Source organism: Lytechinus variegatus, chromosome 11, assembly GCF_018143015.1.
Source record: "Lytechinus variegatus isolate NC3 chromosome 11, Lvar_3.0, whole genome shotgun sequence".
NCBI classification, from domain to species: domain Eukaryota; kingdom Metazoa; phylum Echinodermata; class Echinoidea; order Temnopleuroida; family Toxopneustidae; genus Lytechinus; species Lytechinus variegatus.
Window position 1 is genome coordinate 4,640,590 of NC_054750.1, and position 25,984 is coordinate 4,666,573.

Sequence of the window (25,984 nt, forward strand, 5' to 3'; positions counted from 1 at the left end):
TGTACGCATGACAAGACATCAATAACCAAGCACTATTATGCTGAGATATTTGCCCAGATTATATCAATTTACCTTTAATTAGTGGAAGAAGTAAGATTTTGACCTTTACTGAAACCAGATTTTAACACTTTTCCAATCGTTTGCGGCAAATGAAAATTTCAAATGTGGTCGATGGAATATTGCTATTCATTATTGTGTATGCCAGATGAGTGCCCGCACATGCCCAGTCGAGAAAATTTGAGTCATATTTCAGTACATATTGCATAGTTTATTTTCGCACGCCTCCGAGTTATATACTACACATACAACCAGACCAGATGCGGCGAAAAAGTAATTATCATCACAGTAGCATATTTCCCTCTATGACCTATAGCTGCAGAGTCATGCGGGAATCATTTGTCTACACAATTGCAAGAGATGTTAAGCAAAGTGCATGCCTGACATACTTTCTGCTGGCGGCTTTTAACCTTGTTCAAAGGGATTTTATTTGCTGTTTAATACTCCATCTCATTTGAAGCCTCCTTGGTTAAACTTAAAAGTCAAGGCTTACTAATTAGCTATTCTCCAGCAACACTCACAGCAACACTCATTTGAGTTGTGGACAGAGTGCAAAACATTTACTCGACCGTCTAGACATGGCACTAAAATGACAGATGCTTAACTAGTCCAAAGCATTCGATTAATGTAATCATATTGTACTGAGAAGAAAGTTGCATAATTTTCTTAGTCTTTGTAACAACGTTCTTACATGGATGAACTAATTTTTAAGTAATCGTGATCAGCGTGTCTTGTTCGAAGGGAGCGAGTCTGAGTGGAGACCAGTGACACCAGGTGTCCCCCAGGGCAGCGTAATCGCACCCGTTCTCTTTTTTTAATTTACCTCTTGATTTACCGAATATTATTTAATAATGATAATAATAATATAGGGTATTTATATTGCGCACATATCCACCTTGTTAGGTGCTCAAGGCGCTCCTATTTATGCTGATATACAGGTTTGCCTCTCGACCCATATGCAGGGGACACTGTGCTTCATCAGACAGTTTAACTCATAATGACACTCTCTTTAGATCTCGATTCCATTAATTGTTCCATGGTCCAACGAGTACTATACGTATAAATTCCCTGAAATGTTAACTAATGCACATTATAAGATCTCGTATACCAATGCTATTTTCATATTTTATAAATGTCAGGAGCACTAGAGAAGGTGGAATCAGATACCTTGGTTTAGTTTATTTAACAAGATTTATCATGGTCTAACATGCATGTCTAAGCATGTTCATAACATCGTATCAAAATGTTCAAAACTTTGGGCTTCATCTGAATCCCGGAATTCTTAAACGACATTTCTGTTCACTCTACAGACCAGTCATATAAAATACCTATCTGGCTTCCTCCACCTCCCCCCCCCCAAAAAAAAAAAAAATCACAAATCCTTTATTCAATCATTAAAGACGATCTACACGATTTTATTTTTCTTATGAACAGGCAAATGTACTTTCCTACTCTGAAAGAAATATATAAACTTGATTTTTCTCTGCTTTACGACCGATTTGCTTATTTGTCTGTTAGTTTGTAATATGTCTCTTCATTTTGTATGAAGTACATGCCCACTTATTGCCAAGTCCAAGAGTTCGCAAAGTAAATAATCTCCCCTTTTCGCGATTTTTCAAGATATAATGCTATACAAATTACATGTATGAAGTTCTCATGTTTTCACGCTTTCCCATAGACTACATGGACTATGGGATTCAATATACCTTCTGGCACCATAAGAGAACACTTCCTAGGATTCCGATGCTTCAGTTTTTAGTAATAATTATTGTAATTTTTGTTATGGTACAACTATTAGTTTTACATATGCAGTGAATTCGTCCTCAAATTTATCATACATGACTTACTCACTTTGATTTAATGTGTAGATTTTCCCCTTGTCCACTCAACTCTATCTCCTTTATTTACAATGTAATGACAGATTAAAACATGAAGATAATTATGTTATAATAATGTGTTTTATATTGGAACTATAGCACCTCATACCTCAAACTTGTTTTACATTTATCCCACATGCCCTTGCTTTCATTGCTTCAATGTTTGTTTCGTTTTACATATCTATATGTGTTTTGATGACATTTAATTCTTTGTGTTTTTTACATTTTATTGTTAATAATAATTTTTGTAAACTATCGACTGGTGATGATGGGAGAACCTTTGACATCATGTTTCAAGGAAACTAGTGTTTTAGGGGACTTCCCCTCACCACAGGTCGATGGGTCTTTCAATTTTCTTGTATCTCTTATTTCTTGTACTAATTTTGCCAGAAATAAATAAAAGAAATAAAATGAGTAACAGTATAGTGATAATCGAAATTAATTTAGATTACCCTGTCGCATTGCTACCCCGGGGGGGGGCACTTCCATTCACGAGTGGATACCATGCGCGACCACGGGGTCTCGAAAAGCACCCTAAACACGTAATTTCCATATTATGAAAATGCACCCCTTAACAAGTATTGGCGTGTGAAACCCTACCCTTAACAAGTATTGGAAACAAAACGATACTCTTGACAAATATTCCCTGAAATGAACCCCTAAACAAGTACAGGAATGTTTTATTGTTACGGGTCCTTCGGTCGTCGGCTTTACCTTATTTGGTTAAGTACGACCCCACCTTCTACACACGAAGTGTTGGGGCAAAAAGGACATCCTTTATAAAACATTTTAATTTTGTTTTATCATCCCCGCAAATTCGACCCTAAACACGTAATTTTCCTAGCGAAATAGATACCCTTTTTTCATTATTTTTGTGTTTTTGACACCCTTATCACGTTACGTACGTAACGTGCCCTATCGTGAAAAGGACATCCTTTTTACCTGTCTTTTGGTCGCGCATGGTATCCACTCGTCAATGTTAGTGTCCCCCCCCCCCGGGATTGCTACCGACATCTCCAAAATTCGAACTGTAAAGGGTCCAGTAATACCTCAGTCACATTTCCCTATGGCGGCCGTACGGCGAGTCGAATACTAACAGCCGTTTTTTGTTTACTTATTTTTTTTGTACCAGCTACATAGGTGCTATGAATAAAAATAAATAGAACGAATGTTTTCGACTCGCCGTAGGGCCGTCCTGCAGCAATTAAACTGGCCCAATTACGGTATTGATATGCCAAGGACAATCATGATTATGCGACGAGGTACTCATCAATCCACACACCCATCAGATAAGCATTATTATTTTCCCCTATAGCCTGTCTACATCAGGCGCGGATCCAGGATTTTGTATAGGGAGGGGGGCCCAAATTCGACCTGATTTTGGCGCCCCTGTGTACTTTTCGGAAAAATGGCGGCCCCTCCCTCCCCCAGGCAATCATAAGTGCCTTAAATGCATGTTAAATTATCTTATTTCATAGGCACATGAATCAGGGGCGGATCCAGCCTTCGCCAATAAAGGGGCCCGGAAATATTTTTTCAGCCATATTTTCCCCGATCGGCCGCTCGAAGATGTTTTTTTTTTTGTTTCTTTGAAGGGGGTAGTCCTATAAGTCACTTCTTAGCTTTATTCTTTAAATCAACATAAATGTATAATATCATAATCCTTATTTTATAATGCCTGCGCGAAGCGCGAGCAATTTCTTTTTAATTGTATGTATTTTTTCCCCTAAAATTTGAACATTCTGAAAAAAGATGTGCCTGCAATATACTGCGAACGCGAAGCGCGAGTAGAATTTTTTGATAAACGCGAAAATTTTATATAGTGACGTAAAATATTTTTTCGAAGTCTTCCTCTCATCTTATTTTATTCATTCGTCTCCCTCCTTTTCTTTTTTTTATATTCAGATCAGAAAAAGGGACATTTTTAGGACTGCATGATTTTAGGAATTCATGAAGAGCAGACATATCTCACTAATCCACCAATGCGAACGTAACCACGGACAGGAAATGTTTTATATTAAGACCTTAAAATGAGCCAATCACTTTAAGTAGTCATGAAAAAGAAGCATAATCACATAACAAAACAATAATTCGAAGTGCGAGGAAATATATTTGGTGTATATTGACTTGAAAACGGGAGGTTTTAGTACAACAGGATTATATCTCGTAAAACAGACAATGCGAGCGCCATGCAGGAACAATGAAGACATGCAATTATCAAATTATGTTTTATAAAATTTTGAAAAAAAAATATAACATTATAATGAACAATAATTTCTTCTTTCCCAATACGTTTCTCTTCCTCCCTCTTTTTTCTCCTTTTACCGGTTTTTTTATTTTGACAGCCGATTTATTTAGGAATTGTGAGATACCTTATTATGTTTTTGAGAATAAATCTCAGATTTTCTTTAACTTCGGTCTGTATCCCAACAATTTTTTTTTCTATCTTGGTGTCCCCTACTAAATTTCAAGCCCCCCTCCGTGCGCCCCTGCTGATTGAATTCCAGCTACACCACAGATGAGGAGATTGTGTCGATTGCCTTAATTTGCGAATGCATTATTCCAAAGAATCAGCAATATCATTATGATCATTGGAGGCTATTTTTGAAAGACCAGTTAAGAAAATACAGCTCACGTTCACACAATTCTAGTGGGGCCTTCTCTGATGAGAAGTTCACGAAATTGAAGCCCCAAATGCTTAAAACAGAAAATCGCATTCATTCATTTTTTAGAAGTGATATTACATCATGGATTTTTTTTTTGTCTTCGTGAGCACATTAAAAAGTGGTCTTCAAATGCCTTTTTTTCACGTCAGTTAAAGCATTTGAAGGCACTTACGTTTGCCTGGCAGGGAGAGCAATTTTTCGAAAAGTACACAGGGGCGCCCAATTCAGGTCAAATTTGGGCCCCCTCCCTACGAAATCCTGGTTCTGCACCAGCACGTACCTCCACATTTTGCTGAGTGAATTGCACAATATTTTAGGATACGATTTGTATGTTAATGATAATTAATTCAACAATTATGTTTTCTACGGAAATTGCCATTTATTTCAATAAAAAATGCACTGATTGCACAGTTTTGGACCATGGGCGGAATCACAGGGGGGGGGGGCAGGGAGGACCCTCCATGGCCACTATTTGTGGTATTTTATGATGAAAAAAATACATCATTCAAAATCGTAATAATACGCATGCATCCTTGAATTTCGAAATATGATATCGATGTATTTTTCGTTGAGAACCTGGGTAGAAAAAAAAGGCGTAGGTCTATCGGTTCGACTTTAGTCTCGACCTCATGCCTCTCCCAGCGCTACAGCAAGATGCCTATACACGCATAGAGCTGGAAACCTTTGTTGAGTCGGGAATGGGGGTTCTCGTGCACCGTTGAGATATATTTTTTAACCAACTATTTGTATTGCCTGAAGTGTCACGGTCTAGTTATATAGGCGGTGGAAGCGGGGGGGGGGGGGGGGGGGGGGGAGGATTTCCATGTCTGATGATCGACTACTGCATGCGATCACTGGTAGCTAACACGCAGAAATACATAACTTTGTGTGAGTAGCTATAGAAAGGTATAGGCCTACTTAGATGGATGTTGGTAAAAGTATTTTTTTAAATAGCGAAGAAAAAAATACAAGTGCAGGACTCATCTGCCTGCCAACAGATGGAGCCTAAACATGCTTAAGGAAGACAGAACTTGAGGAAACAAAGGAATCAAATCAAGAAAGAAATCCAGAGGAAGAATATAATTAAGAGAGAGAAAGGGAGAGGGAGGGGGGGGGGTAAGTGTGACGTGGTGAGGGAATTTAACAGTTAATTGTTTGTGTCAAACCAACTGGTCAAATTTTCATTTCCATTACCATACATGTATTTCCAAGCTCATTTTCAGCTCACCGTGCACCTTTTTCTGGTTGACTGTTTTGAGCATCACTGATATTATACAAAATTATGTTTGTATTTTTTTCTGGTTAATTAGAAACTAATGAACTCAGGGGCGGACCCAGGATTACCCAAAGGAGGGGATTTTCCCGATGAATATTAGAGAAAAAAAAAAGTTTTTCACCTAAAATTCATGGTCATTATGGCGGAGAATTTGACAAGCAAAAAAAAAGTTCTCGTCGGTGACCGTTTCAAAAGGAGGGGGGCACACGTGAGTAAAAACGGTATATTTACATTACATTTTTTGGGTTTTGGCTCTCAAAGAGGGGGGCACAGGCCGGCTGTGCCCCCCCCCCCCTGGATCCGCCACTGAATAAACTTGCTGAATTTAATTGGGCCAAACTGACATCATCCGATCCTTTCATAATTCAAGGCGTGGTCTCTTTTTTAATTTTGTACTTGATATTCAAAGTTACCGTACGTCAACTGAACACACCTCGCGTGACGTGAGCGAGCGCCCAGGGCTAGCTGGAGGAGCGTCGAGCTGAGGCAGCGGTCAGCAAGATCCCCGGCCGGCCGGCGCGGCAGATCGGGCATGTGTTGATGCACCCATACGCTGTGCGCCCCTGGATTGTGACTTACATCATGGACCTATCATGCTTATGCATAACCGGACGCGGACGATTCCGGTACACGCTAACGTAGTAACGACGAAGACAAAGCTTCAATTTCTTCCGTCAATTTGATTACCTAACTTGTAACAATGGAGCTCAGCCTTACCATGATAATTTCGGTTTTGGCCGCCTTGCCCTTGATATGTTTGGTCCTTCTCATTTATTTCAAGGGAATGGAATATGTGATCGTGAATCAAAGGTGGATTTTCGTGTGTTTATTCCTGCTCCCACTCTCTGCTGTTTACGATGTTTTCTATTTCATCCGCAACTGGGTCGTTTTCAAACTAAGTAGTGCTCCAAAACTTCATTCTCAACGAGTTCAAGACATTCAGTCACAGGTAAGTATAATCTATAGATAGATTCTAGATCTGACAAATCATAAAGACCAGTGAAAACTTTTGAAAGGCACATTTTTTTTTCACTTCACATGATGACTAGGCCTACCTAGTATGAATATGATTTAAAGAAAAAAACTGTTTAGGCCTACCCAGGCAGTTGTTGTGTGTCCGGACAGGTACAGGTTGTAGTACATGTATGTCTGGACGATCAATTTTAGAAGGCAGTGTATACAGCCACACGCGTGTGTCTTTACCATCCAGCCACACGCGTGTGGTTATATCCAGAACACCTATCTGTGGATACCGCCACACGCCGCCAGTAATAACAGTAAAACACGTGTGTAGGTCTGACCGTCTATATCACGATCAAAATAACCTCATTTCTTCATTAAATTCTTACATTCTAAACCCCTTTGATATCCTAGGCTTAGATCATTTCAATTTCATTCTCACCGTCTTCTCTCCTTGCTTTTCTTGTCTTGTTACAAACGGTCGTCTGTTTAACAGCAAATTCTCTTTTTCTACTTGTGTCGATTCTGGCTTCCTTCGCGGTACGGTGGCAGACCCATACAGCGTTAGCGCAGCGCAGTAGACATATACAGTTTGGGTTACGTTTACGTTTGGTACGAATAATTTTCGTACCAAGCGTTAAGCATGCACGAATCCCGAGTTTCGTACGTACGCACGTACACGCACATAGCCTAGAGTCAGTAGAGAATCGACACAAGTAGAAAAAGTGTGGAAATTTGCTATTTAACAGGCGGCCTTTTGTAACGACAAGAAAAGCAAGGAAAGAAGACGGTGAGAATGAAATTGAAACGATTTAAAGAAATCAGAGTGGTTTAGAATGTAAGAATTTAATGAAGAAATGAGGTTATTTTGATCGTGATATAGACGGTCAGACCTACATACGCGTTTTACTGTTATTACTGGTGGCGTGTGGCGGTATCCACAAATAGGTGTTCTGGATATAACCACACGCGTGTGGCTGGATGGTAAAGACACACGCGTGTGGCTGTATACACTGCCATTTTAGAAAGTCATTTGGAAAAAATTACAAGCGAATTTTCATCAATTTTTAGTACAAAATGTTAGGAAATATTATAGAGAACAAAATAGAAGATGATTACTTCCATTGAATTCATATTTTTAGTGTAATCCTAAAAGAAAAAAGAAGGTTTCAAAAATATAATTAAAGTCAAAAGTGTCCGGACACCCGACCCCCCATCAGTGTTAGTCTCTGTGGATTTGAAGAAATTATTATTTAAGACTGACAGAAATTTAGACTATTTGCGGAAAAATCCAAGAAATGGCTGCAAAAAAGAATAATGAAATCAGGTCAATCTTCAGTATTTCTCTGCTGGCTCTAACTACGCGTAAGTTCTGCTTTACAGCTGGCAGCCATCTGTTAATTGTTTTGAGCAGTTGTTGAGGAGTTTTAAAACATTTTTTAAAGTTTATTTCTCCTGGTAAGTTGTACACAGACGGCTCGCTATTGTGCAGCCATCATTAGGGCCTAGGGGTTAACAATGCAAAATCCCCCCGATGGTTCTCATCAAGTTTTTTCTTTATTTCATAAAAAAACACAACTGTACCAAAAGGGGGGAAAAACAGTGACTTACTTCGGCTGTCAAGCAACTCCCACTTCCCGGTTAATTGATCCGAAATTAATACATAAACATATGGCCATTGAGTCCCTGTACAGATTGAGCTACATGTAGAACTTTGGTCTCTGTATTTGGTGAGTGGAGCCAACAGAGTTCAGCGGAACAACCAACATAACAGAGACCGAAGCTTTTGGTCTAAGCTCTGCTCTGCCATCATAGATTGTGTAGATAGGACTGGACACACACATCCAAATTTTTAGCTTCCGAGAGCTGTTAATTTATTACTGGTGCCAAAAGCTTGTCCGTAAAGTGCCAAAAAGGAAATTTGATGCTCTTTCTGATGTGATGGAATGATTTTTTAAAAAAGATTTGGAAATCAGATCACATTGAAAAATTGTGACAAAGTGAAACAAATTATGAAGAAAGGAAATTTCATTTTCCCATATACCGCCCCGGTATTAAACGTATGGGGAAATTGCAATCTCAACATACTCAAAAATAAGGGTTTGCAGAACTATCTCATAAAAACTTGTCCGTAGTGTCAAAAGAAGCCCCTGAATTTGAATTTTCTCTTTCCAAACATCAGTAAAAATCAATTCAGATTACATTTTTGTTGAAGGCTGAATTTCCTGAAAAATTGTTAATTTTTCCTCTGAAATCTGCCTGTTTTATGCTGACATTTTTAGTGTGGCTTCAGACACCCTGGTTTTATGCTCTAAGTTACTTCTTGAAAAGAAAACAAAAATATCCACTAGATTAAGAGAAAATGAGCCAAAGTAGCCAGATGAAGTCTCAGCGAAGCATACATTGTATCCCTGACAGAAATAGATCTATTTATCGGTCTAGCTGAAAGCCTGAAACCAACCATAGAAAAATTCTTTAATTTTCAGGTGAAGAAATGGAAATCAGACCAGAGTGGGCAGCTGATGTGTACCGGTCGTCCAGGGTGGCAAACCATCAGTCTAAGGGTTGCCAAGTACAAACAGACCCATCGCAAGATCTTCATCAATCTGGTTGATATCCTCGAAGTGGACACTGAACGTCAGGTCATGAAGGTAGAGCCCTTGGCCACCATGGGTCAGATCACTGCAATGCTGAACCCTCTTGGCTGGACGCTACCGGTCCTTCCAGAGCTGGACGATCTCACAGTTGGTAAGCTTCTCTGTCTGTAATAAGACATTTGTACATGTAGTGTGCAGGCTTTAATTTTGTCAGAGCAAAGACATATTCTTTTTTCTACAATTTGTACATAATTTCGTGGTTGTCAACAATCTCCAGCAACTTTGAACATTATCTAGGAGTCTTCGATCTCATAATACACCAGACAAAGCCACTCTCAAAAACATTTCATGTTTTTAGAACATGCTGATTAAAAAAATTGAGTGCAGTATGTAGAATAATATGGTAATTCTGGTTTTGGATACAGAAAAGTGAAATTACTGTCAGTCGTATACATAAAGTAAACATGACAAATGAGTAATGTCCTTGGAAATATTGAACAGTAAAGGGAACATGTGTACATGTAGAGCCTTATGAAGCTAAACTGCAATCTTGGTCAGTTCTTTGAACCAATGTAATTCTATGTAATCATTGCATTTTGATATTAAAAGAATTTTAAAATACAAGTCACACTTTACATGTAGATTTCCTAAAACTGCACTCTCAAACCATGTTTATAGGTCAAGTCCACCCCAGAAAATTGTTGATTCGAGTCGATATACATGTAGAAAAATCATACAGCATAATGCTAAAAATTTCATCTAGATCTGGTGTAAAATAAGAAAGTTATGACATTTTTGATGTTTTGCTTCTTTTTCACAAAAAAATGCACAACTCAGTGATACGCAAATGAGTGTTGATGATATGTCCCTCTTATTTCTTTTTTTATTGTTTCAATAAAAAGTTGTTTCATAAATTACAGATTTGGGATTAAGACCAAATTGACTCAACCATATTAAAATAATGGTAATTCTACATGTTCAGGCAGGAATAAATTTTTTTTGCATTACAATGTGGAGAAAGTTAGAATTTTCATGTTCTATATTAAAAGAAATACATGTAGTGAGTGGGTGATTCTACCGACCAGGATGTGCATACATGTACATTTCTGTTTTGTATAATTAAGCGAAACCTTAAAATGTCATAACTTTTTTTATTTTACCTCTGATTTTTGATGAAATTCTCAGTGTTATGCTTGTTGGTTTTTTTCTCCTTTTATTCAAATAAACTTTTCGTTGGGGTGGAATTGTCCTTTGAGAAATTTATTACTCCAGAAGTATCAATAATTTAAGTACAAACTACAATGATATTTTCTCGATTCAAAATCTCCTGTTTTGACACGAGGTGAGTAAATGATTGTTTGTAGTGGAGGGTCACATACCAGCTATACAAATAAATCATCTTGTCCATGTAGTATTTTAATTACACATTGAAAATGATACCTTATCCAACCTGTCTTGCTAGTAAATAAAGTACAATGTACTATCTTAAAGCAAATAATCCAATCCCTCATTAATCGTGCTGTCTTAAATAACCTCACACATATGGTATGATGTCTTGAGAATCTTGGGTCAATGAACTATTAATGAATATTTATTGGCTTCTTCCTCACTGGAGAAGGAACAATTGATTTTAATTTTGTCTGTCATGCACAGAAAAGGGAACCAATTTTTCAGAGATATAAACATATGTGAAAGACACTGTTTGCCAAATCCTGTATTGCCAACTCGTGCACTCATCACATGGTCTACATGTACACTCATTTAGTGTACAATGTCATTTCATCCATCTACATTTTGTTTAACATCCATTTGGTCCAATAAGCATTCAGTCCAATAATCACTTTGTCTAATCACCAGTTTGTCAATGACCAGTTGGTCTAATACCCCATTTCTTTTCATTCATTTTGACTAATTAACACTTAGTCCAATTACATTGTAGACCAAAGGGTATAAAGACATAAATGGTTATTAGACCAAGTGATTATTAAACAAAATGGCAATTAGACCTTGAAGATAGTGGACAAACTGACGGTAGACCAAATGATATTATGAGTTGGTAATTGGACGAATTGGCTTTAGATCAATTGAAAATAAACCAAATGCACAGGCTTCTTTTGTTAAAAAAATAAAGTGAGCCATTTATGATTAAAAAAGAAGACGTAAAATGTTATTTTTCTTCCTTGAAAATTTAGATAACTTTGCCACAGATGACCAAGTAATTTGGGGAATCCAAACTTTCTCATAAATTGTCGTGTGAGAGAGGAGAAAAATATGTAAAACAGAATGAGCATTTGGAAGTAATAAAACAAGCAATAAGTATGGCTGTTAGAGAATTGAGATCCCTTGAACTGTAAATTTCATATTGGCAACTGGGTACATGTAAGTATATTAAAACAAGCGGTAGGGACAACTTTCCAATAGGTAGGTCATGTTAAAACAGGGATTTGGGGGTTTCTCCTACAGTGTATACCTCTGTGACAGTAATCAAAATATAATCAAGGTATTGTTTTCCGTCTTCATGAAAGAAAATATAAGTTGAAGTAAGACTTTTGAACAATTACATTTTAGTCTTTTTTTTTTAATTTGAGTAAATGGGAGTGTACATGAACATGTAGTCCTTGCCCTTCCTTCAGGAAGTTGCCTTCCAACTATTATTGAGTGTAGTTCGATTTATGCCTTTAAAAAGATTTGCCTGAAAGTCCCGGGGGGGCCACTTCCATTCACGAGTGGATACCATGCGCGACCATGGGGTCTCGAAAAGCACCCTAAACACGTAATTTTCATATTCTGAAAATGCACCCCTTAACAAGTATTGGCGTGTGAAACCCTACCCTTAACAAGTCTTGGAAACAAAACGATACTGAAACGAACCCTAAACAAGTAAAGGAATGTTTTATTGTTACGGGTCCTTCGGGTGTCGGCTTTACCTTATTAAGTTGGTTTAGTACGACCCCACCTTCTACACCTCGCGCAAATCGGACTCTAAACACGTAGTGTTGGGGCAGAAAGGACATCCTTTATAAAACATTTAATTTTGTTTCATCATCCCCGCAAAGTCGACCCTAAACACGTAATTTTCCTAGCGAAATAGATACCCTTTTTTCATTATTTTTGTGTTTTTGACACCCTTATCACGTTACGTACGTAACGTGCCCTATCGTGAAAAAGACATCCTTTTTACGTGTTTTTTTGGTCGCGCATGGTATCCACTCGTCAATGTAAGTGGCCCCCCCGGGCTGAAAGTTTAAAGTAAACTTTACTCAACTCTGCCTTGCCCTATACAGTATGTACATGGAGGTAAACAATGTTTACAATAAGAGTGTATTTGATTACTGATTATGGTGTATTTATTTTTAAGGTCAAAGATAAAATTCTGAAGGTCATCTTCAGAAATTACTTGTGTATGTATATGAAATTTTGCTTTTGACAGACCTGGGTCCCATAGACTTGTTACAATAACAAATGTATGATTTCTATAAGAAATTAACTATCAGCCAATCAGATTAAAGGATTTCTGTAGCTTTTAACTGCTCTTGCAGATTTATTACTATAACAAGCTATAGCCTATGTTTTACAATTTGATGTAGTTTTGTCTGGTAAGATTACTTATGATTCAGTAGTTGGAAACTTCTGTGAATTTAATTGCCAACCTATTTTTTAATGTCTTTTTTGGTATTTATTCATAGAATTACTTTGAAATCAAACTTATTGTTTTGTATCATAATCTTACATTATGTTTCTTAGCAATGATAATTTTGCAACTGTCTGTGTTATGTTGACAATTTGAAACAAATACATGTAAATAAAATGAAATTACCTACATGTAGTATAGTTTAGAAAAAACTACACTGTAGTATGCTGAGAAATGAGAAAAAAATTGTATTAAAGTTTAATTGAACACTTAAGAGACTAATATAAAAATGTACGATTAAAGAACGTGACTCTTCTATCTTTCTTTTCTCCTGTAAAGGTGGTTTGATCATGGGTGTTGGAATAGAGAGTTCTTCTCACAAGTATGGTCTATTTCAACATGTCTGCATCAGCTTTGAACTTGTCTTAGCTGATGGAAGTGTGGTCCAATGCTCAAAGGTAGGGTACATGAAGTCTATTTATTTGCTCACTGTACATGTACATCAGGGGTCACGGATCAGGGGGAGGGTTGGGGTGGGAGCTTCAGCCCCACCCACCCCCACTTTTGTCCAAAACCAAATCGTGTACAAATTACTACAAAAACATAAAAATTACTATTTTGATTTGTGCATTGGTCAACCCCCCCCCCACTTTCAAAACTGTTCCGCAGCCCCTCTTCATACAGGGCAAACAATTTCTCATGACAAGGGGGGGGGGGGGGAGCTGCCATTTGCCATCCCTGATGCAGTTTTCTTTGTTCATTTTTTTGTACGCTACTGGTTGGCAACATGGAAACCAGTCCTTAATGCCATAATCAAGAACAGTGGGCCTATTCACATTCAATACATATACCCAAAAATTGTAATGGATGTTTGGTTTTTGGTTGGATTACTTTTTTTCTTCTTATCATTCCAATTGATATTTTACTTTAAAATGCTTTGTTGAGCCCAATTTACACCCCAAGCTCTTTTATAGGAAGAGTATTTTGACATTACAGTGGTGAATCGCTCTTTTACATAGTCCCAGATGAAATTGGCTGTAGTGACACAGTCCAAAATAAATTTCTCAAACAAACCATTGCAGAACCAAATTAACCCATGGATCTGTGAATCTGTAATTATTCAAAAGCCTCTCACGAATCGCCGGGTTCTTGTAGGTAACAAGTTTGAAGGTGAAAATGTATATGCATCGCTCTTACAGTATATGAAAATACAATCCATCCCTTATCAGTGAATTTGACATTGACAGTAGTAACGCATATTAAAGAATTTATTTAATTGATAATGAAAATGAAGTAAATCTGAGAAATGAAATATTTCAATTCTTTTCCTACAATAGGATGAAAACTCTGAGTTATTTTACTCTGTTCCGTGGTCATATGGAACTCTTGGATTTCTCGTATCAGCGGAGATCAAGATCGTACCTGCTAAGAAATTTGTCCGTCTGGAGTACAAGCCTGTGCATTGTTTCGATGACGTCTTTAACGTCTTTGCAGAGTGTTCAAAGGAGGCTCAGAAAAATGAATTTGTTGAAGGTAACTAGGTATTACATGTTTTAATGCCTCCCATTCTTAGAATTCAGCTCGGCTGAATTTCAGCTTTTATTGCTCTGCAGTTAATCCATTGTTAAATGAGAAATTTTTGGGGGGCAAAGAACACATACTGATGATATTGAACAAAATTCCCGTGGTACAGTACATTCTGTATTGCATTTTTACCAATGGAAACAGCCGCTTCCACATTTGAATGCATTGGAATTTTCATCATACAGCTACATGTATCTCTATGTGTCATCCTTATAGATTATGTGTATTGGACCATCATCACCTACATCACTAACTTATGTATTCTTAAAAAAAAAAATTAGTTTTAATTTGTATTTTCATTAAAGTTTTGAAAATGCCAACATGCTTTTATAAGTATAACGCATATATCCAAGCGAAATACAGCCTTATTCAGTATTTGAAAATAAAGGAAAGGAAACTTTGATATTTCATATTAATTTTGAATTATATACTTATTTTGTATCAAAAAGGATTGATGTACTCTGAGAATGAAGCTGTTATAATGACAGGACAGCTAACAGATGAAGCCCAACAAGATAAGGTTAGTTTCCCATCCTTTCTTTTGTTTGTCACTTGACATCCCTTCCTCCTTTCCCTCTCTCTCCCCCTTCCCCTTCTCCTGCCCTTCCCCTCTGGCTTCCCCTTTCACCTTCTTCTCCCCAACCAAAAATTGCTACTTTACCAATCAACAACCATCAGTTAACTGTGAAGACATTGGTGAGAAAGTTACCTGTACAGGGGGTGTTTCACAAAGATTGAAGAATGGCCCAGGGTCGCACCTACATGTCAAGTTGAGTGCATAATGAAAGAGATGACTGCATTGGTCAAATCATAACAAGAGGACACGCATTACTGTATATTAATAAGATTCTGTGTTGCACATCATACACTTAAGTGCAACACTTACGTCATACTGTACTTATTTTTTTTTTTATCTTTGTGAAACACCACCTGGATGCCACACCACATAACCCTAATTATCAGTTGATGATATACATGCATACAGGTAGTTTACACACAATGGATGTTGGGGACAAGGGTAAGCATTGCCTACAGCAATTTGATTCCAAGCATTGAATTCATTTAATTTTATAACAGATTAATGAGATGGAATTTTTCCGCTCCAGTTTTGTTCACTTTCTATAAAAAGTATGCTATGTTGTGCATGACTGTCCTTGCTACTGTAAACAAATTGTCATGACAGGATGTATGTAGAGAAAAGATAATTCCATATTGATTGCTTAGTAAACCCTAACCACTGGCTAGCTTTCCTTTAATTTTTTTGTCAAATGATTTGCCACAGATCAACTCAATTGGGAACTTCTGGAAGCCCTGGTTTTTCAAGCACGTCGAGGAGTTCCTGAAGACTGGTCCTGCTGTGGAGTACATTCCCCTGAGGCACTACTATCATCGACACTCCAGGAGTATCTTCTGGGAAATTCAGGTTTGTTCCTTTTCACATTCATCAATTCAATTTAAGCCCTACGCACACCACATAATCCAGTTGCAAATGATTGTAGAAAGCATTGTGATTTGATTTAATATGTACATTCCAAGGTGTAAAATCATAACTAAAATTTGATGGTGTAGTGAATGAAAACGATTCAAAATTATGGGCTATTGCCGTTTTGCTTGTAGGAATAAAAGCAAATTCAATTAAGTATATTGACATCATGAAAATTTTGCCAACGCCAGCAGTTTGAAACTGATTTTGTCCACTGACCTTGGGCTTGTAATAGAGCATGATTTTGATCTTCGTATTGCTGTATTCCAAATTTAATACAATATAATTTTACTTGAACTTATTTTAACTTTCATATTAAATGAAAATGTGATGTGTTAAGGAATTGGGTGCAGTCGGATGTTATTGTGTGTGGCTACCTTGACTTGACTTTCCTTCCATTCTTTAGGAATTAGAAAATGCAGCTAATTTATCGCAATACAATTTGAAAATGATAAGAAAAAGAATGAATTTTAGCAGAATGCCAAGTGATCTATCAAGATGAAGATCATGCCGATTTATTCTTACAGGACATTGTGCCGTTCGGCAACCATCCGATCTTCCGCTATCTCCTTGGCTGGTTGACCCCTCCCAAGGTGTCGCTGTTGAAGCTTACTCAAGGTGAGGTCATCAGAGAACTCTATGAGAAGAAACATGTCGTACAGGATATGCTGGTGCCTATGAAAGACATGAAGAGCTCCCTCATGTGTTTCCATGATGAAATGAATGTAAGTCCTCCAAATAGAACCCTGCATAAGAGCTTGTGTATTCTAATGATCTTGGACGATATGCATTAAACATTCTGGATCTTGTATGATTCTAAAGGTTGATGGATGTAGCATCATGTGATGAGATGTTTTTTTGAAGAGTGGTATGTCCCCCCCCCCAGCCCATCCTCCCCGTCTTCCCATCCTCCCGTCTTCCCCTTATCCTCCTCTCATCCCCTTCTCCCTCTTCCTTCCCCATTCCTCCTCTTACACTTCTCCCTCTTCTTTTTCCCTCTAATCCCTTCCTATTCCTCTGCTTCTACCCCCCTCCTCTTCTCCATCCATTCTACTATTTCCCCCTCCCTTATTCTTCTGCCTATCTCCTACTCTTTCCTTCTGCTTACAACTTACCCTCTCATCCTCCTCCATCTCCTCTCCTGTTCCTGCTCCTACTTTCAGAGGTATAAGTGATCGCAGATAAAAAAATAGAGCTGAAGAGTTTCGAAAAGAACAACATCTAAAATTGAAAGAGTACCCTAGTTTTTGTACAGAGGAAAGCTATAAAGATATGCTGAAAATCAAAAAGCTGACATAAGCTAAAAAGCTGAAATCTCACACCACTGTATTTCTCCCCCCCCCCACCCTCTTCAACCTCTCTCAATCCGATTTCTCCCTTTCTACTCTGATATTTCTTCCTCCTCCTCTTCCCATTTTCTTCTTCCTAGGGCCTTTTCATAAGGACTTGTTACAGTAACAAATGCACAATTTCTATAACAAATTTACCATCGGCCATTCGGATACGAGGATTTCATTAGCCTTTAACTGTTTTTGCAAGTTTGTTCTATGACAGATTTTATGAAATGGGCCCTCTAATCTCATTGATACTTTTCATTACATTTTCTTGTATTTCTCTTTAGATGTATCCACTGTGGTTGTGTCCATTTGTTTTACCAGCCTTACCAGGCATGGTTCACCCTTCAGGCAACCAGGAAGAACTCTATGTGGACATAGGAGCTTACGGCAACCCTAAGAATCCTGACTTCCATTTCAGAGACACTACTCGTAAGGTGGAGGAACATGTCCGCAAAGTCAACGGGTGAGTGGTAACATTTTCCTCAACAAATGTCTAATACTTTCCTTTCATTATTCATTGGTCTAATAAGACTGCCATTGGAGACTAAAGGTCACATCTATGTTGTAGAAAAGTTTTGTATTTTCTCTCTACAGTGCGTCCAACAAAAATCGAAACCATGAAGTGTTGATGCTTTATCATAACTAAATCACAAATGTAATAGACAAATGGCACATCATTGTCAAGCTTTGAGTCTCCTCTTTTATTTGATATGTATTAAATGATTATTCGTTCATGCTAGAGAGCAAGAAAAAATTTAAGGACGAATATCCTAATGTCACGTGGCGGACAGTATCTGAATTTCAAAAAGAAAATCAATACATTTAGCGCAAAAAATAGTCACCTTTCATGCATTGAGTTCTATGTATCTTGTTTTAGAATTCATTGTTTAAATGCATCGGTTTCACAAGTTAAGCCAGAGGAATAGCATATCAATAGAGCACTTTGAAACGAGATGTATCAAGCAGTATGAAATTAAAAGTGGATGAAATTTATTTTTATAATTATGAATTTTGTTATTTGCTGTTCCTCAGTTTCCAGATGCTGTATGCCGACAGCTACCTGACCCGCGACGAATTCCGAGAGATGTTTGACCATTCTCTCTACGACAAGCAACGCAAGAAACTCAACTGCAAAGGTGCTTTCCCTGAAGTGTACGACAAGATCAATAAATCCGCTCGCCACTGATACCCTATTAGTCAGTCCCCAGTAGAGTTAAACCAAGGGATGTTTCACAAAGTCTTGGGAATGACTAAAGGGTGTTGTAAGAATATATTTGCAATCAGTAGCAAATTCCATTTGTATTTTTTTACAACCGGGGCCTTTTCATAAAGCTGATCGTAAGTTGAAAGCAACTTTAAGAACGACTGGTGATCCTTTCTTGTGGTAAATGATATTCACCACTGAATGTTCATTGGTGATTATTTAGCATGTAAGAAAGGTTCACTAGTCATTCTTAAAGTTATTCTTTACTTACAAACAGCTTTATGACACACCCACCTGGTTTGGTATTTTTTTTAAGGATCATGAATTTTTTAGAATTAGGATTTGGCATGAATTGTTTTCCACCGATAATATACCTAAACCGTTTGGTATATTGATATGTGGATTCTGCAAGATGACATTTTTTCTATGAATAAGGTAGCGGGCTCTATTTATTGTAATTTGTTTCCTCCTTTTGAGTGTAGTGAGATTGATATTGACTTCTATTTATTTATTTATTGCATGAGATAGAAGTAAAACAAACTAAGTGGAAGATTGACAATAATTTTGTGAATTTCATGGAGAATAAAGGCGGACAATTGCCGGGGGATGGGCTGGATTATAGAGGGCTCATCATTTAAGCCCTTCTCACATCATTGCGTTTTAAGCTGCATATTGCTGCGTTAGCTGAAAACCGAAATACACAGCCTTATTATCACAGCATACTACAAGGCAAAATATTTGGTTGCAAACTTGCGATCACATTGTTGCCTATGAGTTAGTTGGAGCTCGTTCAAAGTTGCATGCACGCAGTAAAGCGAAGTGATGCAATCTAAGTCGAGGTAAATTGAGCACCTGTCCAATGCTGCTTTAAGGCCTGAGTTAGCTGCTCGTTGTTGCTCCACTTCCTTGCTGGAGTTTCCTCTTATGGATGTTTGGTGCATTTAGTTGCATTAATTTGTGGATGTTTGAAAACATGTATTACAACCGAGCAAGAACGCAAAGCCTTAGCTTGTTTCCCATCATTGGATTGCATTTGACTGTGTTTGTCTGCTTTTAGGCAATCCGCAGCTGAATGCAGGCTAAAAACGCAATGGTGTGAGCCAGGCTTTGTGATGTACATGTACATGTATGACTCATTCTGACACTGTGCTGAATATATGTACTTAGATTATGATGTCACAAACAATCCTTTTTAATGACATGAATTATGATGTCATGAGCTATGTATGATGTTGCAATGCTATCAATACAATTTTACAATGCTGTTGTATGATGTCTCAGTGACATGGATCACCATTTCATAATGGTGTCACAATTTCATAGTGATATCACAATGCTGTTTTGTGATGTCACTCCTATTAGTGTAAATTCACAATATTATTGCATGCTGTCACAATGAAGTCACAGTGGACTGGCTGCAATCAAGCAAATAAATGCCAGGAAATGCTTTATATATATTTTGCACTATTTTCTCCATTATATATGTATTTATTGACTCAATGGGTTTGTTAGATTCAATTCAGGTTGAATGTTATCTTTAACACCCATTATTATTAACACCTGTGCTAGATATCCAGTATGTGTTCATTGTTTTCCCTTTTCACACCATTGGTTGGATAAACCAATTTTCATTCAGTATTCTGATGTATGTGTTTTCATAATCATGCTTGTATCTGTTAAATGGCTCCTGTTTTAGGATTATGAAATTGGATGACATTTCATGCGCTTTTGAAACTTTGTAGGCTTACTGCTTGCTGTAGTGAGGTGTTGAAATGTCCCAATTGATATTTTATGAAATACTTATTGTTTATAATTCATGTTAAGCAATGCTTGTAAAGCTTTCTATGTATATTCATATTTCTCTACACATGCTCTTTTATGAAGAGGGCACGTATGTTTATTCTTTGTAACAATAACTCGTAAGCTTTGTGTGTGAAGCTATAAATTGTGGAAAGTGTTGTAAATTTTATATGCAGATGAATTACATGTCAAGTCAAGTATTTGCCCTAGTCGAAGCAAGTCATCAAATCAAACCTGACAATATATATTTTTCTTCTTGATGGATAATTATTTCCTATAAAGTGCTTTTTCAAAAGTTACATGCCCTATACAAAAACAAATACAACTCTGGGTAAAAAATACAATGTAACTACACAAAACTAATCACTAATCTTCTTGAACACACTTTATATAGGAGTTCACTGTTTAAATTTATCAGGTAATGCATTTAAACATTTTTGCGGCAGTGGCAGTTCTATACAGTATGCATGTCCGATATGGGGCTTCCCTGAAATAATAAGGCTGATTTTGACTACCTCACGTCTTCTGTCCTGAACAAGAAACTCTTAAATCAAACTGAAAATAGAGAGTGAATAAATTCTTCTTGACTTGTGTTTGATAAAGGCAAAAAATTTTCATGAATATCTGAAAAAATAGGTAAAGATAATTTCCAGTTGTGGTGTTGATTTCTAAATGAGTTTGTACAGAATACAATGAAATGACCATCCAAGTGTCTGTTTGAATGAATAAAAAACATACGCCAAAGGATTCTGCAAGAAATTTGGTAATTGCTGAGAAATGTACAAAATAAGCCTTGCATTTGAGCCATTTGTCAGGTATTTTTCCAAGCAGTAATAATGCACTTTCCCACTTGTGCTTATCTATGTTGGCAATCCTCAGTGTGATTGTTTTTCAGCCTAGATTTCTGATTGCTCAAAGTTCAGTTTTCTTTAAATTACCAGATCTAGATGAATACATAGTGACAGTTAACCTTGGCTGTACAGAATTTCTCATGAAATCAGTGTTTACTGCAACTCCATCCAATTATATATATATCATAACTATCAACTTTGATGACTTTGATCTATAGATCAAGAATGGGACTCAATGTGTATCCTTTTCACTTATATCATGTAAACTTTGCAATTTTATAAAGGATTTTGAATCCATTTCACCAGGAGGAATGCAATAGAAAATACAAAATTCAAACCAGAAGGTCATGTATTGCAACCGTGTTTACCTCAATTGTTTATATTTTAACTTGTTGCTCTAGCTGTCTTTTTATATTTTAACTTGTGTGTTTTAATTTTCACAGCAATGTGGGTTGGCAGATAATTTTCTTCCTAATTATACAGGTATTTTATTTATATGTTGGTGGTATGTTGTGCAAACCCTCCACTTGAGTTAAAGGGTCTGAATGCGCAGCCTACACAGACATGTGTACAGAAAACCCTCTTGCTCAAGATTTATATGTGCTAGTCTTGTGTGAAGACCCACTAGTTGATCAAGGTTTCAATCACGGTCTGTGCCCGCAGACTATGTTTTACCCACCGTAAATGTTAACCTGGGTCCCATAACAGAAAGGTTAGCGATTGACCATGTGCTTGATTTTCATGATTGCCATGTAGTCAATGCAATTGATCATAGAAAAAATGTTCTATGATCATTGCTAAGCTTTTTGTTACGGGCTCCAGGGGCCACTCTACCATGATTAAGTTTTATTCCAGGGTCTGTGCCCGCAGACTATGTTTTACCTACAGTAAATATTAACCTGGGTCCCATAACAGAAAGGTTAGGGATTGACCATGTGCTTGATTTTCATGATTGCTATGTAGTCAATGCAATCGATCATAGAAAAATGTTCTATGATCATTGCTAAGCTTTTTCTTACGGGCTCCAGGGGCCACTCTACCATGATTAAAGGTCAAGTCCACCTCAGAAAAATGTTGATTTGAATCAATCGAGAAAAATCAGACAAGCACAATGCTGAAAATTTCATCAAAATCGGATGTAAAATAAGAAAGTTATGACATTTCAAAGTTTCGCTTATTTTCAACAAAAATAGTTATATGAACGAGCCAGTTACATCCAAATGAGAGAGTTGATGACGTCATTCACTCACTATTTCTTTTGTTTTTTATTGTTTGAATTATACAATATTTCAATTTTTACGAATTTGATGATTAGGACCTCCTTGCCTGAAGCACAACATGTTAAAATAATGGAATTCCACGTGTTCAGGGAGGAATGAAACTTCATTTCACATGACAATGACGAGAAAATCAAAATATTTCATATAATAAAATACAAAAGAAATAGTGAGTGAGTGATGTCATCAGTTCCCTCATTTGCATGCCGACCGAGATGTGCATATCACTGTTTTGTGAAATGAAGCGAAACTTTAAAATGTCATAACTTTCTTATTTTACGTCCGATTTTGATGAAACTTTCAGTGTTCTTGTTGAATTTTTCTCTTTTTATTCAAATCAAGTTTTGGGTGGGGTGGACTTGTCCTTTAAGTTTTATTGCAGGGTCTGTACCTGCAGACTATGATGTACCTACAGAAAATGTAAACCTGTTGAGTATACACTGTACAATGATCGAGGTTTCAATCAGGGTCTGTGCCTGCAGACTACGCTGTACCTTATGTAAATGTTAACCTGTTGAGTATATAATACAATGAAGCAGGAGGATGATCAGAATAAAAGTGATCAGAAGATCATGAAAAACTACATGTGTCAGTGATTTCTCTAAATTCCGGAGACTGGAAGTCAATCTAGTAGATTATGGTCAGGGACCAATCCAAAGTTAGATCAGAAGTTTCAATCGAAAAAGACTGAATTATAACTCAGATTAAAAACTTCAATCCAACTTTCGATTGGTCGCTGATCGCAATCTATTTCAATCTAAGGAATGTGCAGAAAATGAACAAGAGGAAATATAGGTTTACGAGTAATAGAAGGGTGTGTCTGAGAGAGAGAGTTAAACATGCAAAAATATAGTGTGGGAGAGGGGGATATTGGGAAGGGAGAATAAAAGGGGATATTGAACGCAAGAGTTGGGAGGAGAATTATCAGAGGTGGAAGGGGTGGGTTAAACACTTCAGGTAATGAAGAAAAAAATAATGACTGGATAAAAAATGAAAGTTAATCAGGATTTTAAAGGATTTTTTTTTAGCAATTTTATTCAATTTTACCCTTGGAAATCAAATAAAATGCCAAAATCTTAACCGACATATATAATGAAAAATAGTACAAGGCAAATAAAGTTCATCCTGAAGAAAAGTTGGCTGTATACGAGAAAAAAAATTGGTGACGGTTTGACATAAATTCATCAAGGATTCAAAATGTTATCAGAATTTAAACTATTTGATTTATGACGCCATAATTAAACAAGCATTTGATTTTTTTATTGAGATTATGAATATAAATGAACTGAATTGATATACCGGAGAAGCTACTGGCATATGACATGACAAATAAAAAAAAATAAATACAAAGCGCCTTTCTAACCTTTGATGGATTTTCCTCAAAACTTCACCAATATCTTTAATTCAGTTTTCTGCTATTCTTACAGTAAACTTTTTGTCAAGGTGAACTTCCCCTTTAAGCCCGATTTCTTTCCGTATCTTCCTTGAAATGGTAAAAGCAAAAAAAAAAATGAAAGTGGGTTTAAATGTGCGGCAGGGATATCAACACACTATTTCATATCTCATTCAAAATGAAAGGTAATCGGTGGTCGGTGGACAAAGAAAATTTTAAATTTTGAAAGTAAAAAAGGGAGACGGGGGTCAAATTAGTATCTCAGGTAATAACATGCCTCTTTTACCCGAATACACACTAAAAATTTGTCTTCTAAAATAGTCAGGATGTACATGTATAGCACTCTTCCTGGTAACTTTTTTAAAACCAACTTATTGATTTCTTTGAAAAGGCTGCAAACAAAAATCATATTCTTCATCCCATTTAATGCTTGAGGAAATATTCAATTAAAAAAGAAGTATGATCATTATTGTGATTATAGTCATTATCTTTAATTATTGGTTGTCCAAATTTTCTCAAACGTACTTCTTTTTAAACGATTACCTAGTTAATGCTGTCTAGTCAATTTACGACTTTATTATTTTTTTACATCTAATTTTATTTTCGTGAAGATCTAAAGCTTTTGTCGCATACTATTGACATCCCAGGAGCGCTCTGACACCAACTTTGGATTTATTAATCCTGGATTTTAACCAGAAAAGTGATATTTGTTCAAAATAATGATATGCTTTTAGGCAATCCGCAGCTGAATGCAAGCTAAAAACGCAATGATGTGAGCTAGGCTTTGTGATGTATGACTCATTCTGACACTGTGCTGAATATAATGTACTTAGATTATGTCACAAACAATGCTTTTTAATGACATGAATTATGATGTCATGAGCTATGTATGATGTTAGAATGCTATCAATATAATTTTACAATGCTGTTGTATGATGTCTCAGTGACATGGATCACCATTTCATAATGGTGTCACAATTTTATAGTGATGTTTTGTGATGTCACAATGCTATTAGTGTAAATTCACAATATTATTGCATGCTGTCACAATGAAGTCATAGTGGACTGGCTGCAATCAAGCAAATAAATGCCAGGAAATGCTTTATATATATTGTGCACTATTTTCTCCATTATATATGTATTTATTGACTCAATGGGTTTGTTAGCTTCAATTCAGGTTGAATATCGTCGGCCTTATGCCAAAAGGGCCTTAACCCGATTTTAGGGGTTCTGAATATTTTATAATAAATTTAACACATTTCATGTAAAACTTAATAACTTAACACGTTTATCGAAATTTGCTTCAAAAGCAAAAAAACGACCACAAACTTTTGATTATTAGAGAGGCCAAAACCTTTATAAACGCCATTATCTCGGAATGGCCAAAAGCAGTTAAGGCCCTTTTGGCATAAGGCCGACGATATTATCTTTAACACCCATTATTAACACCTATACTAGTTATCCAGTATGTGTTCATTGTTTTCCCTTTTCACACCATTGGTTGGATAAACAATTTTTCATTCAGTATTCTGATGTATGTGTTTTCATAATCATGCTTGTATCTGTTAAATGGCTCCTGTTTTAGGATTATGAAATTGGATGACATTTCATGCGCTTTTGAAACTTTGTAGGCTTACTGCTTGCTGTAGTGAGGTGTTGAAATGTCCAAATTGATACTTTATGAAATCCAACTTTGGATTTATTAATCCTGGATTTTAACCAGAAATGTAATATTTGTTCAAAATGCTTTGAAACAATTTGAAACGTCTTAAAGCAGTATGAAACGCTTATTTTTAATAAAAAGTTTTCTCTTTGTTCACAACCCTGAATGTAATCGTAGGCGCCGGAAGAATGAAGGAAAGCAGATGGGCCGGCACCTGCTTACAAATTTTTATTTTCAATTTATTTGTATTTTTGTGGGGGCAAAAACTATTTTTTCCCCCTTTGTGCCCCCTGAAATAAATAAAATCGACTATTTAAAGACAAAATAA

At 36.7% G+C, this 25,984-nt stretch overlaps 1 protein-coding gene and 1 long non-coding RNA gene across 2 annotated transcripts; one reads left to right on the forward strand and one right to left on the reverse strand.

Annotated features, from left to right (window-relative positions):
* Nucleotides 1-6,293: 6,293 nt before the first annotated feature.
* Nucleotides 6,294-18,831, forward strand: LOC121424011 (delta(24)-sterol reductase-like). Its single transcript, XM_041619583.1, has 9 exons — nucleotides 6,294-6,825; nucleotides 9,323-9,584; nucleotides 13,404-13,522; nucleotides 14,402-14,597; nucleotides 15,098-15,168; nucleotides 15,931-16,071; nucleotides 16,659-16,856; nucleotides 17,753-17,931; nucleotides 18,501-18,831. Exons 1-9 carry the CDS (start codon nucleotides 6,577-6,579, stop codon nucleotides 18,652-18,654), a joined length of 1,569 nt encoding a protein of 522 aa, XP_041475517.1. The 5' UTR covers nucleotides 6,294-6,576; the 3' UTR covers nucleotides 18,655-18,831.
* A 970-nt stretch (nucleotides 18,832-19,801) lies between these two features.
* On the reverse strand, nucleotides 19,802-22,366 carry LOC121424066. Its single transcript, XR_005971340.1, has 2 exons — nucleotides 22,223-22,366; nucleotides 19,802-22,015 (listed from the first exon to the last, which is right to left on the reverse strand). It is a non-coding gene; the product is annotated as an uncharacterized LOC121424066 (long non-coding RNA).
* Between the last annotated feature and the right edge of the window lie 3,618 nt (nucleotides 22,367-25,984).